Source organism: Barbus barbus (genome assembly GCF_936440315.1).
Source record: "Barbus barbus genome assembly, chromosome: 19".
In the NCBI taxonomy this organism is placed as follows: domain Eukaryota; kingdom Metazoa; phylum Chordata; class Actinopteri; order Cypriniformes; family Cyprinidae; genus Barbus; species Barbus barbus.
The window spans coordinates 17,457,733-17,474,203 of record NC_136747.1 but is presented as its reverse complement, the minus strand read 5'-3'; the positions used below and the strand labels follow the sequence as shown (position 1 = coordinate 17,474,203).

Sequence of the window (16,471 nt, the reverse complement as noted above, 5' to 3'; positions counted from 1 at the left end):
GGGTCTGAGTTGATGAGTTCCTTGCAATGGGGATTTGAAGATTTGATTTGTACCCATTACATCCTGTGCAGCTCAGTGGAGCAGTCATTTCCAAGAAACTATGAATATGTTGACCTTGGTTAGTTGCTGACAGCTGCTCGATTTTTAAATTAATTAGTGTTTGAAAAGCGCTCTTAGCCCGAATAGGTGTTGAAATGCCTTTGTCACACATGTGGAGGCTCAGGAAAATGTTAAATGACTAATTATAGATGTAAAATGTCAGTTCGGTGCCATAAAGAATTTGAGGAAAGTTTGGTTTGACAGGTAATAGACAGTAATTGTGGAAATCTTGGTCTTTATTACCTATATAGATGCATATTTGGGGTAGACGGAATGCAGAACAGCTTCTTTTATAGTGCATTAGAATATACTGTATTTAGCATATATATGTGCATTTGCCAATACAGATCGCTGATGTTGCATCCAGGCTGTTGGTTGGGAATTGTAATGAATGAGTTTGTGTTTTAATGTGTTGTCTGGGATGTTTACAGTCTGATCTTAGTTTTATTGATGGTGTACAACATTTTGCGCCATTTGCAATACTCCAGAAGCGATAAGCAATAAGTGTTTGAAAGACATGCTGAAACATCATTTGGGGTAATAACTGGTGAAAAATGGCTTTCATTTTCAAAACAGAGGTGTATAGCCCATTTCTGCCAAAATTTCTAATTAATCACATGTATTACAATTGTATGTCAGTGGTTCTACTCAAGTTTATAGTGATAGAACATCCGGTGTTAATGGGATGATGTGCCACATCTTAAAAGAGTTATGATTATGACTGAAGTTTAACGTTAGATTTGTTTTCTTATGATAGCAAAAAGGAAGTATTATGGCAATTAGCATTATGTGTAATTTCAGTGTGTTTTAATGTACCTTTAAAAGTGGTTTAATGTCATGTCATTGTCGAAGGTCATCAGTCCTTTCCTCAGTTTTAATGTCTTGTCACTTGCAGAGTGTCTCATTTGCAGGCCTCGTGTCAAATGATTTATTCAGCATAAACCTTTTAAGTAGAAACAGGTGCCAGAGCAAATTTCCATCTACACAATCATTTACTAAACCTTTGGATCTGGGTGTGTCTATGTCAATAGCATATTCAAATGAATGCTAAATAGGTTCATGTTGAAGGCTTTTTGAAATCAGTTTTTCATTGGTTTTTATTTATTAATGGTGATAGGCTGATCCAGTGGGTGGTCAATGGGTGCTCAGTAATGAAAGTTAGATTCCATTAGGAGTCGATAGAATTATTCCATTTTCAGCTGGATACTGTAGGTGTGTTATAATCACCTATCATTCTTAAACAGCTTCCTCCAGATATTGGTGCATTCGGTTCAGTTAAAAAAAGGGACCACCTATAAAAACTAAACCCGTCAACTTCAAAATACTAAGGAGTGACTTTAAAGTAATGCTCTGGGTCTGTACATTTGAATTATGGCATAATGTTGATTAGCACAGAAAATCATTTCAACTCACTCTCATCCACCTTAAAAGTGTTACCACTTCTAAAATGGTCATTTAGATCATTTTACAGCTCAAATACTAAACTGGTTTTTACGAAATCATTCGTGCAAGTCTTGAACAACAATGCAGGCTTTGCATTACTGCTTTTCAGCACTCTGGAATGTTGACCTGGTTTACTTGTGTTGTAAATGCTTTGCTGCAGCTGTCATCTGATTTAACAAAAAGTACGGATTGAGTCAATTATAGTCTGTATCTAGCAACACTATGCCTCAAATGTTGTCTAAAATGTACAGTCATGGCCAAAAACCCTTGATAAATATGATCAAAGAAGGCTGTGAAAATTAATCTGCATTGTTAATAATTTTGATCTTTTATTTAAAACATTCACAAAAATCTAACCTTTCATTGGATAATAAGAATTTAAAATGGGGGGAAATATCATTATGAAATAAATGTTTTTCTCTAATACACATTGGCCACAATTAACGGCACCCTTTGATTCAATACTTTTTGAAACCTCCATTTGCCAGTTTAACAGCTCTTAATTTTCTCCTATAATGCCTGATGAGGTTAGAGAACACCTGTCAAGAGATCAGAGATGGCCATAGAAGAAGCTTGGTTTTGTGCTCAGTGACCCATTTTTTTGTGTTCTTTTTGAGGTTTGTGTTTGGATTATTGTACGGTTGGAAGATCCAAACATGGCCCATTATAAGATTTCTAACAGAGTCAGTCACTTATTGATTTTTTATCTGTTGGTATTTGATAGAATCCATGATGCCATGTGTCTAAACAAGATGTCCAGGACCTCCAGCAGAAATATAGGCCCACAACATTAAAAATACAGCAGTATATTTCATTGTACACATGGCATACTTTTTGTCCTTGTGTTCACCAAACCCATCTTGAGTGTTTGCTGCTAAAAAGCTAATTTTTTAGTTACATCTGACCATAGAAGCCAGTTCCAGTCGTGTCTGATAACTGAATATGCTGGAGTTTGTTTTTGGATGAGCTAGGAGAATTTTTCTTGAAACCCTCCCAAACAACATGTGGTGATGTAGGGGCTGTTTGACAATTTTTTTTAAAAGGTTTTCTGACCCCTAGACTCAACTATTTTCTGCAATTCTCCAGCTGTGGTCCTTGGAGAGTCTTTAGCCACTTAAACTCTCCATCTCACCATGCATTAGGACGATATAGACACATCCTCTTCCAGGCAGTTTCGTAACATTTTATGTTGATTGGAAATTCTTAATTATTGCCCTGATGGTGGAAATGGGAATTTTCTTTTTCTTAAAGTCACTTCACTAATTTGTGAAGCTCAATTATCTTTTGCTGCACATCAGAAATATATTATTTGTTTTTTCCAGTGTGATAAATGATTAAGGGAATTTGGGCTTTGTTTTCCCTCCTATTTATGTTTCTGTGAAACAGGAAGCCATGGCTGGATAATTTCATGTTCATAATCACCCTGGAGTGCTCAAAATTGTGAATATGAATAGGAATATACTTCAGAGATATTTTGCTCATAAGAATTTGTAGGGGTGCGAATAATTGTGTCCAACGTGTATTTGAGAAAACACGTATACTTTTTTTTTTTTTTTTTTTAAATAAAAGATCAAGAGGATTAACAATGCAGATAAATAATTTTCACAGCCTTCTTTGATCATATTTACCAAGGGTGCTGATATTTTTGGCCATGACTGTATTGTTCCCAGACCTTTTATTAATTAATGTTCTTTGTAAGTGTAGTTCAAATATTCTTTAGTATGTAGTTTTATTTATTGGTGGATTTGATTGCCATTGGACTTAGATGATGACTCGTGTGTGTTTAGAATTTTAATAAAATCACTGCTTTTCTAGCTGTGAAAGTGTTTTTTGGGAAGCATATCAAAGGGTTTTGAAGAATGAAGTTACAAATGCTGGAACAGTGTTTGGTAAAAGATTATCTAAGGGTGGGCAAACATCGTATTTCATTCATATTCATAGGCTGCCTGAACTGTCACATTTAGGCCCCTCTTTATCAAAAATGGGATATTTATTCCCCTGAAAGATGAATGTATTGTATCTCTGTAGGATGTAGAGCCATTGTTGAATGTGTATTTGCATGGCTCTGTACAGTAATACTACATCTCAGATTTACACAAAGTTTAGAGCCCCAAAATGTTCTCTTTTCCCTGTGACACCCATTTCAGTTGAAGAGATAAACATTTGCCACTCTATTATAGGGGTAACAGTTGTTTTCTATGAAAATTTATGAATCCCATTTCCAATAATATCGCAGATGCGGTTTTAAAGTATAAAATGAAGGCTGTTGTTTGCTTATAGCTCCATGTGTTCAAATGATTACATATTTAACTGGCAAAGACAAATTTACTGACAGAAAATCACACTAATTTCACATAACATTTTATGGAATTTCTCATTTTTGTCTGTTTAACCTGGCTGTTACCAAGTTCTAGTCACTGTCACATCACTCCATCTGATGGCAAAGCCAGGGTTCATTTTCAGGTCGGTCTTCCCATAACTAATGTGATGACCAGGAATTGTTTGCGTTGCTTTGCACTCATTATGCATTTTAGTTAGCTTGTTTAATGACATGCACCATTTACAAAGGGAAGAAGAGGCATTAATGCAAATAAAGCTTTTTCCACAATGTTTTAACAAATATTCAGAGGACTAGTTAATATTATCATCATCTTCATTATTATTATGAGCTTTTGCATTCCCAACAAGACTTCTGTTTGACCTTTGACATGCTGGGCTACATGCTTGTCTGGATTAGCCCTGGAGGACCGTACCATTTGTCTGCTTGCATGTCAAACAGCCACTTTCCCCCCGTAGGAATACCTTGGCAGATATTTGTGGCCCAAAATACTTCACAGAGGCATTCGACAAAGTCTGCTTCACATCGAATGGTGTAGACATGCAGCGCAAGCTGAAATCTTCCCCTTGTCAAGGTTGACAACTGAACTGTTGACAAGTCCTGTCCCTCCACTCCTTTATTAATCTTTTTTTTCCTCACTTTTTCATGTTATGCCCTTGCCTTTTATTCAACACATGCCCATATTTTCTGTTTGCAGAGCACTTTGGAAATTGTTGACACTGCTATACTTTTCTGCTCTTCTCTCTCATGCGCTTGATGATGGTTTATTTTTCAATGCTTACAAGTTTATTTAAAACCTGTTTCACCTGATTTCAGGTTTTTTTGTTTCATTTTTTCCCCTTTAACTAGTGAAACGGTCTGTAGATTTCAAATCTAGAGGAGTAAAATTATTCCCTGGCAAAGACAACAGCAACAAGTTTTCTATCTGTGAGTCTACCCTTTGTTACTATTTTATGGTAAATCTGTGTTACTCGTTTGGAGTCGATTACAGCAAACAGTGACTGTAAGATCATTGCAAGATCATCTTGTGCTGATAAGCATTTATCGGCGAAATCAGATGAATTTCAGTTCCCACGAATATCTCACAAACAGAAGTTTCGATTTAATTTAACCCCCCACTGAGAGTTATTTCCTCTAAAGCATGAATGGCAGTTTACCATAAAATTGTGATTTGTACACCGTAATGAGGGAGTGACCTTGTGGCTCGTGGTATCTGTGCTCTTTTTATGCGTCGTAAATTCATTCAAAATCATTTTTATATCAACATCCAATTTGCCTTAGCTGCTCTTCATTTTACTTTCAAAAACAAAGATTTATTTTTATGGCCTTTGGTCTAAAAGGTTAGTTCTAGAAATTATGGATTTGTTTAAGTACAGAAAATGTTTAACCTTGCGAGTTATGTACCAGACATCAGACGTATATGAGCATAGTTCACCTAAGCACTTATCCATAATTTAATTAAACAAGACAGTGACATGAAACCTAAATTCATGTTTATTCACTTTAATGTTCTGACATGCACTCACGCGTCTCTGAAACATTTTATTTCAATGACTAATTAGTTCATTCAGTGTATATACAATTATTAAAACAGTTGCACTAAGGTGGAGCCAGCCCTATAGATTTTAATGGCTCTTTAAAATCCACAAAACAGGGGTTCCCTTCCAGGAACTCGAGCTGCGTCGAACGCTACGGGGAACGCCTTCAGCGTGACCGCGCTCTGAACCAGAGTGTAAAATGTCCAATGAAAGGGCGAGACGTCATAGGCGGTGACGTCACTGACCGGAAAGCATATAAGCACGTGCGGTGGAGCCGGCGTTTGCTTTTTGTCATTCAGCAACCGCTTCTCTGTCTGTGTGTATTGTCTTTGCATGTTGTGAGTCTTATTTAGTGTTGTTTGTCCTGCACAATCACTTAAATAGGCTCCAGCAATATGTGCAAGCACTGGGGCGATAGCAGATCGCATTCCGGGCTGTGTGTTCCTCCCTACACAAAAAAGAGCTGCTTGGGATACACGCAGTCTGTGTGTGGTCTGCTTGAGAGCAGAGCGCGCAGATTCAGCTCTCGAGGGAGCTGACTGCCCGTTTGTGAGCTTTTTCATTTCTTACGCCTGCTCTCTGAAGGCTCTCTTTGAAAAAGAAAAAGAGAGGAGTGAGTTTCACTAGCCTTGAATGAAGACGGGCGAGCCCGTGTCTTCTTCCCTTCCTAGACCTGTCTTCCTCCGAGGAGGTGGACGCGTCAATGAAACAGTGTTTGCACAAGCATATTATGAATGAGAACGGCGCGCAGTCAGCTCTAAAAAAAAAAAAAAAAAAGGAGAAAGGGGGCTGATTGTGTTTCTCTCCGCTGTACATCTCGCATTCCCGCCGCTGCTGAGGCACGGCGGCGAGTGTGAGTGCGGGGATCGCAGCGCGCGTTGCCGAGGCGACGCGTGCGTTACGTATTCTCATTCATATCAGAGCGATGCCCTGGGTGGAACAGACGCTCGCGAGCTATCTGTCCCCTTGCGTGGCGTTGTCTCTGAAGGCTCGCGGCTGCAGGTCAGGCTGGTGCGTGTCTGCACATCATGGCAGTTTTACAAAAAAGAAAAAAAAAAAAAAAAGGCGCACCAAGCTGACGTACCTGCTTAGAGAGCTGGACGAGGGATGGGGCTCAATTTGACTGGAATATAAGCTGATCTCTGAGCTCCCTAGAAACGCTGTCTGTGGTCGACCCTATCTGACATGAAGGAGAAGATAGGGTCTTCCTCATGCACGCCCCACTTGCGCCTTCTGGCCTGTTCGGCGACGCCGTCATTTCGTCGTCGACAGGTACCAAGAGGCCTGTATACAGGCGGCGGCGTTTCAGCGGTTTCTCCCTCGCTTATCTCTGGCTCAGGGGGCTGCTGGGCGGGAGCAGCCCTTGCCGCGTGCCAGCCCCTCTTTAGAGAGGCGCAAAACAGAGCGTGGCTACTCGCACCCCACCGAGGTGGGGCCGTGGCGGCTAACGCTCTGGGTCGGGGACCTCTAAGGCTAAGCCGGATCTGCGGACCGTTCTTAAGTCTAAGGGGGTTCTCGGCCAAGAAGCCTACGGGCGTGGGAGATCAGTCTGCCAACCCTGCCAGAGTTCCAGGGCGCAGCTGGCTCCAGCGAGCGATGTTCTCAGTTTCTTCCGCCCCGAAGTGTAGCGGAGCTGAGAAGCTCGCCACCCCTGCGGGGGTCTCTAGAGCTTCTGGTTCGGCCGTCTCCTGCCGGTCATCCGCTTCAGGGCACCGAGCCAGCAGCTCTAGGCACGCCAGAGGCCAGTCTCGAGAGACTGGTTCCCTTAGTAGACCATCGGGCAGCGTGGGAACTACTGCCGATGTGTCTCTTTGGGTCCTGCCTTGCAGGGTCTGGTTCTTCAGCTTGGTCTTCCTAGGAATGACGCGGGTCTGAGGACCGTTGTTCATTAGGAGGCTGAGGCTGAGGCAGTCCTGGTGCTGTGCCCAGGACTTACGAGGGCAGACCCCTCTGGGGCAGATCGGGTGTCCGTCTCCCCCAGTGCCCTCGGGAGAGCAGTCTGCCAACCCTGCCAGAGTTCCAGGGCGCAGCTGGCTCCAGCGAGCGGTGTTCTCAGTTTCTTCCGCCCCGAAGTGTAGCGGAGCTGAGAAGCTCGCCACCCCTGCGGGGGTCCCTAGAGCTCCTGGTTCGGCCGTCTCCTGCCGGTCCTCCGCTTCAGGGCACCGTGCCAGCAGCTCTGGGTACATCAGAGGCCAGTCTCGAGAGACTGGTTCCCTTAGTAGACCATTTAGGCAGCGTGAAAACTACTGCCAAATGGATCTCAATGGGTCCTGCGTACTGTAGAGAAAGGCCTTTTGTATTCAGTCCGGCGCTCCGCCACCGCCTTTCAACGGGGTGATTCCCACGTGCGTGGGCCCCCAGCAGGCTCTGATCATGGAACAGGAAGTAGACACTCTCTTGGGGAAGGAGGCCATCGAGGTGGTCCCTCCCCACGGAAGAGAGTCCGGGTTCTACAGCCGGTACTTCATTGTTCCAAGGAAGGATGGTAGATCTGCGTCAGTTGAACCGCTCAGTCATGTGACTGAAGTTCAGGGTGCTTACACTCATCAGTCGTGTCTCAGACCAAGTCCGAGGACTGGTTTGTCACGATGGATCTAAGGACGCATATTTCACGTCTCCATCCTTCCCTCTCACGGGAAGTCCCTCAGGTTTGCTTTTAGGGGCAAAGCTTACCGATATCGGGTTCTTCCCGTTGGCCCTGCACTCGTACCCCGCATTTTTACATCAACGATTGGTTGATTCTAGCTCGATCAGAGCAGGTGGCGACTCGGCATCGAGATGTCGTTCTCGCGCACATGAAGGGGTTGAGACTGAACACCAAGAAAGTGTGATTTCTCCAGTATAGAGAACCACTTATCTAGGCGTGGTGTGGGATCCGACCACGATGCAGGCACGTATGTCTCCTGCTCGGAGCGAGTCGATCCTCACCTCAGTCAAGAGAGTGAAAGAGGGCCAGTCACTCACTGTCAGGCAGTTTCAGAAACTGCTGGGGCTCATGGCAGCTGCGTCCAACGTGATTACTTTTGGCCTCCTGTACATGAGACCCCTACAGTGGTGGCTCAAGACCAAGGGGTTCTCCCCGAGGGGAAACCCGCTTCGCATGATCAAGGTCACGCGGCGATGCCTACGTGCCTTAGACATGTGGAGCCAAGCTTGGTTCTTGTCTCAGGGCCCGGTGCTGGGAGCCTCTTGTCGCCGCGTAATGCTAGCGACGGACGCATCCCTCACCGGTTGGGGAGCGGTCATGAGTGGCCACCCTGCCCGCGGTCTGTGGAGCGGTCGCCATCTAACGTGGCATATCAATTGTTTGGAAATGTTGGCCGTGTTTCGTGCACTCAAGCACTTTCTCCCGGACCTAAGAGATCACCATGTGTTGGTGCGCACCGACAGCACAGCGGTGGTCTCTTACATCAACCACCAGGGAGGTCTGCGTTCGCGCCCCTTGTACAAGCTGGCGCACCAGATCCTTGTGTGGTCCCAGGGCAAACTTCGCTCGCTCAGAGCCATCGATATCCCTGGGTATCTCAATGTGGGAGCAGACATCCTGTCGAGGCAGTGGCTGAGGCCCGGGGAATGGATGCTTCACCCCGAGGTGGTGAAGCAGATATGGAGGTTTTTGGCTGTGCGACTCGAGAGTCAGCGCTATGCCCCTCTAGTTCCTCCAGCTCCTTTGGACTGGACGCTTGGTACAGACCTGGCTGAGGCTTCGTCTGTACGGTTTTCCCTGATCGCTTTGCTCCCGGGAGTTCTGGATGGCAACATGGATCTGGCGAACAGATTGGAGACGGGTTCGCCCTATCTCCTCCTGCATTCCCCAGATCTAGCGCTCTCGCTCGTGGAAGCCCGCGTGTGCGGTTCTTCCCCCTTTGAGTGAGAGCTCGCTGTTGCTGCGTGCGTTGCCGAGGCGACGCGCGCATTACGTGTGGAAGTTCTGGCCTCTGAGGGGGCGCAGCTCATAGCTTCCGGTCTCTCAACTGAGGTTGCTGAGACCGTCTTCCAATCCAGAGCTCCCTCTACGAGGAAACTGTATGCCCTGAAGTGAAAATATTTCACTTCTTGGTGCGGAGACCGCCACCTTGACCCAGTTAACTGCCCGTTTGGTACAGTGCTGCAGGTCCTGCAGGCCTGTTTCTCCGCAGGGGTAACTCACTCCACCCTGAAGGTTTACATGGCGGCTTTATCGGCCTACCATGCCCTTCTCGGTGGCCTTACAGTGGGTCGACACCCCCTGGTTACATGTTTCCTCCACGGTGCGCTGAGGCTGAGGCCTCCTGTACGACGTGTCCCTACGGGGACCTGGCTGTGGTCTCTTAAGAGAGTGGGGATTTGTAGGCCCTTCATGGCCCCTTCTTATCTCGTCTTTGCCCCTGGTCTGGCCAAAGCATTTTTCTACCCTCGAGCGGGTTATTTCCTAGATTCCCTCTTCTATACCATGGCCTGTCGTGCTGCAGGCCCTCAGTCCTCCTCCCTTTCGGGAGCCTGACCAGCGAAAGCATAACTGTGTGTGTCCAGTGCGAGCACTGGACGCATACGTCCACAGAGCTGCCCTGTGGAGAAGGACGGACTAATTGCTAGTTTGCTTCGGTCCTCCTAAGCGGGGTCTGCCTGCTTCTAGGCAGACCCTTAGCAGGTGGATTGTGGATACTTTTCCTGGGCCTATGAATCTTCAGGCATCCCTTCGCCTCTGGGGCTTAAGGCCCATTCAACTAGGAGTATGGCGGCCTCCAAGGCCTTTCTGGCAGGGGTTTCGATGCAGGATATCTGCAATGCTGCGGGTTGGTCCACGCCCCTCACCTTTGTCCGGTTCTACGGTCTTGATCTCAGGGCCACTCCTGGCTCTTCTGTTCTCTCGCCCTCGTTGTGCTCCTAGTGATACACACAGGGCAGGTATTTGGAAGTCTGGTGGCGTTGGCATCTCGTTCCCCGTAGCGTTCGACGCAGCTCGAGTTCCTGGAAGGGAACGTCTCGGGTTACGTATGTAACCCTGGTTCCCTGAAGGGAACGAGACGCTGCGTCTACAGGCCATACTTCCTGTATCCCTGCGAGCGGTTGCTTCATTCCTGGAAGCAAACGCCGGCTCCACCGCACGTGCTTATATGCTTTCCGGTCAGTGACGTCACCGCCTATGACGTCTCGCCCTTTCATTGGACATTTTACACTCTGGTTCAGAGCGCGGTCACGCTGAAGGCGTTCCCCGTAGCGTTCGACGCAGCGTCTCGTTCCCTTCAGGGAACCAGGGTTACATACGTAACCCGAGACGTTATTAAACATTTTATGCCAATAATCTCTAAATAATAGTAAATATTATTGTATAGAATAAAAAGACAGATATTTTTAGTAAGCATGATATTCTAAAATATTATAATAGTTTTTTATATTGCTTATTTTATGTTGTACTTAAGGGAAAATTATGGAAAGTACTGGAAATTATAATTATATTTCATTTAAATTTGTAAGCCTTTTGGGGGTCCCTGGACCCACCCCAGTTTGAAACCCCATTTATTATGAACATATCAACTTACACTTTAAAATGGAGAAGGAAAGTTTGTTCTATAGTTAGAGTATACTTTTTTCCCTGAAAGACAGTCCAGCATTGCAAATTAGCTGTAGATATGCAGTAACAGTCACTTCAGCTTGAGATAAACTACAACAGCATGTATCCCATTGACCAAATATTTAAAAACCTGCAATGATCTTCAACAATGTCATGTTTGTTTTAATTGACTCTTTTCTTTTTTGGTTTGCTTGTGCTCTTCTTATTTTCCTTTGAATGTATTTGTGTCGTCAGAGTGTGCCATGTTTTTTTTATTGCTTTATTTGGGGATCGTTATCTGCTGATATTGCTTGCATGACCAATCTCCCTTGCCATTTCCAAACCAGCAGTCTCTCCGTCCGTCAACAACACAACACAGTGAGCAATGTTTACACCATGCGGTTCTGATCTAGTACCCATTGTGAAAGTTATCAAGCTAGATTGCAGCTGTCAAACATGGGAAATTTCCACTATTACGTTATTTTTCTTGTAACTTGCATATTGTTGTGAATAATGCACTGTAAGCAGCCCTTCCATAATTTCAGGCCTTTTCCATTCTGTGTGTGAAATTAGCTTTTTACTTTTATAGCTATTGAGGGAATTTGAAGCAGTGTGGCCTTTTAGATGTAGTGTAAGGCTAGCAGAAATGCGGTTTAGCACTTTCCAAAGATTTTTTTAGACTCAAATGTCAGGCAAAGAATATGCAAAAACAAATGTGTAAAATTGCTTTCGGTACAGTTTAGCTTTAAATATATTGTTATGGGATTGTTATACTAAATATACCCAATCACATACTTTATATTTATAGCGTATTGTCAAAGACACCTGGAGGTTAGGGGTCTTTTGTTAGACTTTATAGAGCTGGGTGTAATGGTTAAAGAAAGTGCTTCTGGCACTGTGTTGTTCTTAGATCCCTATTAAAATGACCTTAAATTGAACTCTGTACTTCAGTTGTACTGCTTACATGTCAAGTAGATACAAGAGAAGCCAAATAAAACAGCTAGTGACTGCCCTCTAATGCTTTTGGAATATGTTTTAAACGTGCTTCTGAAAAGAGAGTCCATCTTGTTTCACTGTTAATGCAACTTGCCTTGTTGCATTCAGAATCTTAGAAAGCAAATGAGCCTGACGCGTAAAGAATTTTCTGTGTTCATAAATGTTGGTGTTCCATGACATCATGCAGTTAATAGAATTAAGATGGAATGTTGACAGTCGACTGAGCAATCATTGACCTTTTATGCTTTCTCTGTAGTTGTTTTGATTATGTAAACACATAAGTATTCAAATGCAGAATACAAATGAAAAAATAAAAAATCAAACAAGTCAGATGTCTCAGGTATTCGGTTTTCAATAATAACCAAAACTGCAAAACTCTATGGAGGTTTATTTTTTAAATATTTATTTTTATATTTATTTATTTATTCCCAGTGCCTACATGTGCCTAAGGCTGATTTTTATAGTGTTTTAATAATGAATTATGAAGGCCCATATAATTGGTTTCAGCATTTTTTACAGTCAAACCAGCTGATTTCTTTATTGGCTATATGGAAACACATTTTGTCAATAATTTGGCTTGTCATCATGGATGCACATGTCTACATTGATCATGCGGAAGTGAGTGCATGTGACTGCATGTTTAATAGCTTGTTCGCTTGCTCGCCCTGTTTATGTGTTCACCTGAACGCCCCATTTTTTCCTGACGCATGTTGGGGAGGTCCAAGAAAGGGCATGAAGCATTGAGTATTTATATAAAGCTATGTTTTATTTGTGATTTTGTTTGTGCATTGGCCACAAATGAATAAATTAACAATAAAAAAGTCTATGCGATACGCTCATAAGTATTTGATCGCCTCCTTATTCATACGATTATGTAGAATACACTTTATACTGTGCAAGGTAGTGAATGTGATTTTGACAATGTCGTTTTTCTATTTACCAGTCAGTTCCTATCACAGAGTAAAGACAGTTTAGATAGGGATGTGTGTGTGTGTGTTTGGAATTTATGAATGTTTTGTGCTTGAATGTGTTGTGTGAGATACAGCGTCAAGAGGATGTTTCATCAAGAGTGTGTGTGTGGGTATGTATTTGTCTGTGTGAATTAGAGGAATGCAGAGAAAGAGAGGCAGAGGGTAAGTTTAAGGGAATGAGAATAACAGGTCTCACAGAGAGTTCTGCTCCTCTGACTGTTGATTGAGCTCTAAAAGCCTTGTGGGTTTCATACTCCACTGGCCTTGAATGTGAGAAAAAAGGCAACTTTTCTAAACATAGCAGAGGGATCATTCTGAAGGAGGACTTGGAAAAAAAGAAGTGCACTAAAATAACCCCCAACTTCCACGGAAAGGCCTAAATTCTCCCAGGCTGATGGATGGTGAAAACTGCAACATGATGCTTCAGCTCAGAGCCCATTAGAAGAAAACAGCAAGTTAAACGCCAAGACAGTCCCTTGACCTCAACAGGTTTTGTTTTTTTTCACACAGCCAGTTGGGTCCTATTAGTTTTCTTCAACAAAATGCTGCTGATTTTAAGTGAATGTGTTTTGATGTATGAAATATTAGAGAAGTTTCTTAGCTACTTGTGCATGAAAAAGAGACTAATGTTGTGGTGTAACTAGTTTAGTTAATAGGCTACTGTCACTGTTTTGAGTTATATTTACTAGTACTTCAGTACATTATTATATGCAGTTAAGCTGTTTTCAAAAAAGTGAACTATAGCTTTAAAGTACACTGCAGCTGTAAAATGTACACAAACATTTTTTCATTATTTGTTTTTTTTTTATCTGACCGAAAGGCTTAATCACAAAGGTCAGCTAAATAATAAAATATAACAAGATAAAATTCTAGTGTGACTATATTAAATGTACTTTTACTAACTTTTGGCACTTTTCAGTTCCCAGAGAGTTCATTATGTTCAGTTATAGTTACAATGAAGAGGTTTCAGCTGAAGGTAGAGGAATTACATCAGACTATAACTGGTCACAAATTCAATCAGGAGAATAAATGGTTCTGTAGAAATCATGACTATTTTACATTGAAAATTTAAGAAAATTTAGAAAATCACGGGGCATTTTTATGAGGGAGGTGAGATAGGAGAGAGAGTTGTCTAGCTACAAAGACTTGAGAGGCATTTTGGGCATTTTAATCACATTTTAATCAGGACTGGCTCACATCCAAAAGCAGGGCCAGATAAGATCAAGCTTCCTCCGAAAGGTATACGGTCAAGATATCAGTCAGCCCTTCCAAAGACAATATCATCACAATATCGCATATTTTATTTGCTTTTTTAAAATATCAGCGGCATTAGGGTTAGAGTTTAGTGTTGAGTTATATTATTTATAATTATCGTAATTTTTAGCACTGTTGTAAATTTGCATTAGCAGCATGAACTGAATTTTATTATGTTCAATAAAATGAACTGTCAACTCAGCTCACTGGGATTGAAAAAGGCTTTTATGTAATTGTTCTTTCAGAATAAGAGGAACATCTAATTTTGTGTCAGTTTTCATATACAAGCAGAGTAAAATCCATTGCACTTGAAGGGCTCAAAGTATCACAGTGTTTGTTAGCTTCACAAGCAAAAAAAATAACTTAAATCCCACGCGTGTCTGTAAATACACCTTGCACATGTGTGCAGATATAACAATGCCCTTTTAACACATTCACAGTACTCCCACACTCAGTCATGTTATTGAATGTTTCGCAATGTAGGCTGGTTTTGAATCAAACATGCAAACTTTTTTTCTTGACATTCAGGGTTGATTTGTTTATTTGTGGCCATTTACAGAGACAAAGAGAGAGATAGAGTGATAATATTAACCCGATCTCACAGACATTCATCAGAAACTGTCTGTTTTCGTCTGTCTTGTCACAACATGTTAATTTCTTCATGTGTAGTTTTTGTTATTTGCTGTTGTCGCCACCGATATGAGTCCACATTCATCACATCCTGGAGTTTTCCATTCAATTCAAACTCTGGCAAGTCAAGCTGTTTTTCCTGATTCCTGAGTTAAATAACCAATTTCTAGAGCAAGCAGCTGGATATTATAGGCACCATGTTTTATTAGTTCTTTAGTAATACCAAATAATTTGAAAGCATCAATGGATAAATTATGTCACATAAGACACTGTGTATGTAATATTTTAGAATAAAATTTTGGACTTTATAGAGAGACATAAAAGTGTTAAGGTAGTTGACATGAAATACTCTTGGGAAATCTTGTAGTGTGACGTTATGCATCTGAAACTACATTTTAGAAAGAAAAAAAATCATTGTACATTAATTTACATATTAACCTAAAATCTTGATAAAAATCCATAAACTTCCATGTCAGTTGGCAGGTAGAGTGGGAGTTGATTTGAAATAGTAAGCATGGATTAATAGCATGAATATAAATGATAATTAAATTAGTCACAGCGTGGGCTGAGTATCTCAGTGTTCAAAGCTCTGCAAAATACAGGAAAATCACATTTTGACAATCTGTTGCTTTTGATGTTAGTCACAGTTTCACCCATGCTTTGACAAAATCAACCTTTGAATTGGTTTGACATTTGCATATGCTCCATTTTCCCATTGCACCTTTCCAGAACCTTTAATAGTTAATGAAGAAGCCAGATAGAATCCATAAAAAGCATGAAAATGGATACTTGGAGGAAAAACAGCTTGAGGTGAAAAGTACATCATGTTTAAGTTAAAGTTCTAACAGCTTTGATGTGAACTGCCGCTTTAAATGGGGGCTAATTTTCAAATTGCTCAAGAGAGGTGAATCAAGAACAATATATCAGTCTATCTTCCTTTTTTCTTGTTCTTTTTCCTCACAGTCACTCAATGATCATGTTTAAAACTAAAAAAGCACATGAATAATGTAATATACTTTCCACTTTATCTTGTGCTGTCCATTTGTATGACATTAAATGTATGTCATTACATTTGACCTGTGGGATAAATTCACTAAACAGTTGCAGAACTTTAGGCCACAACTTCAGAAGAAAAACTGAAACTGCATCAAGAGTAAGTCTTTTCTGAGCATTTACATAATTCAGTAAATTGCCACTAAAACAACATGAACAGCATGTGCCAATAAATTACACCATCAGTAGGCATCCTTCAGTCTTAGAGAGTTCCTCATCCTGTGGCAAAACCACACTTCCATTATTCAATGGCAAGCCATTTCTGAAGTGACAGGACATCTTGAGCCTCTTTTAAGTAAAAGTGTGTACAAAAAGTGTGTACTCATCCTGTGGCAAAACCACACTTCCATTATTCAATGGCAAGCCATTTCTGAAGTGACAGGACATCTTGAGCCTCTTTTTGGAAAAGTGTGTACAAGTTTGAATCAGTAAACAGAAATTAGAGGAAGCCACTGTTCCTCATCAGATTATCTTAAGAATCAAAGGTTTTGGGGACAGTTGAACAAATGCAAATGCATCCACTTAATAACACAGTGATATGTACAACTACCAAGATGGTACAAAAAAAAAAAAAAAAAAAGTTCTGCATTTGCACTGTAGAGTCATTGGCGCTTCT

The 16,471-nt window shown here is 41.9% G+C and overlaps 1 protein-coding gene across 1 annotated transcript in view; it reads left to right on the top strand.

Moving 5' to 3' along the window:
* LOC306885654 (CUB and sushi domain-containing protein 3-like) overlaps positions 1-16,471 on the top strand; it is a 405,244-nt gene that overhangs the window by 206,230 nt on the left and 182,543 nt on the right. Inside the window, exon 7 of the mRNA XM_079442324.1 lies at positions 4,730-4,807. Coding sequence (XP_079298450.1) covers positions 4,730-4,807 — 78 coding nt within the window. The remainder of the gene's footprint in view (positions 1-4,729; positions 4,808-16,471) is intronic.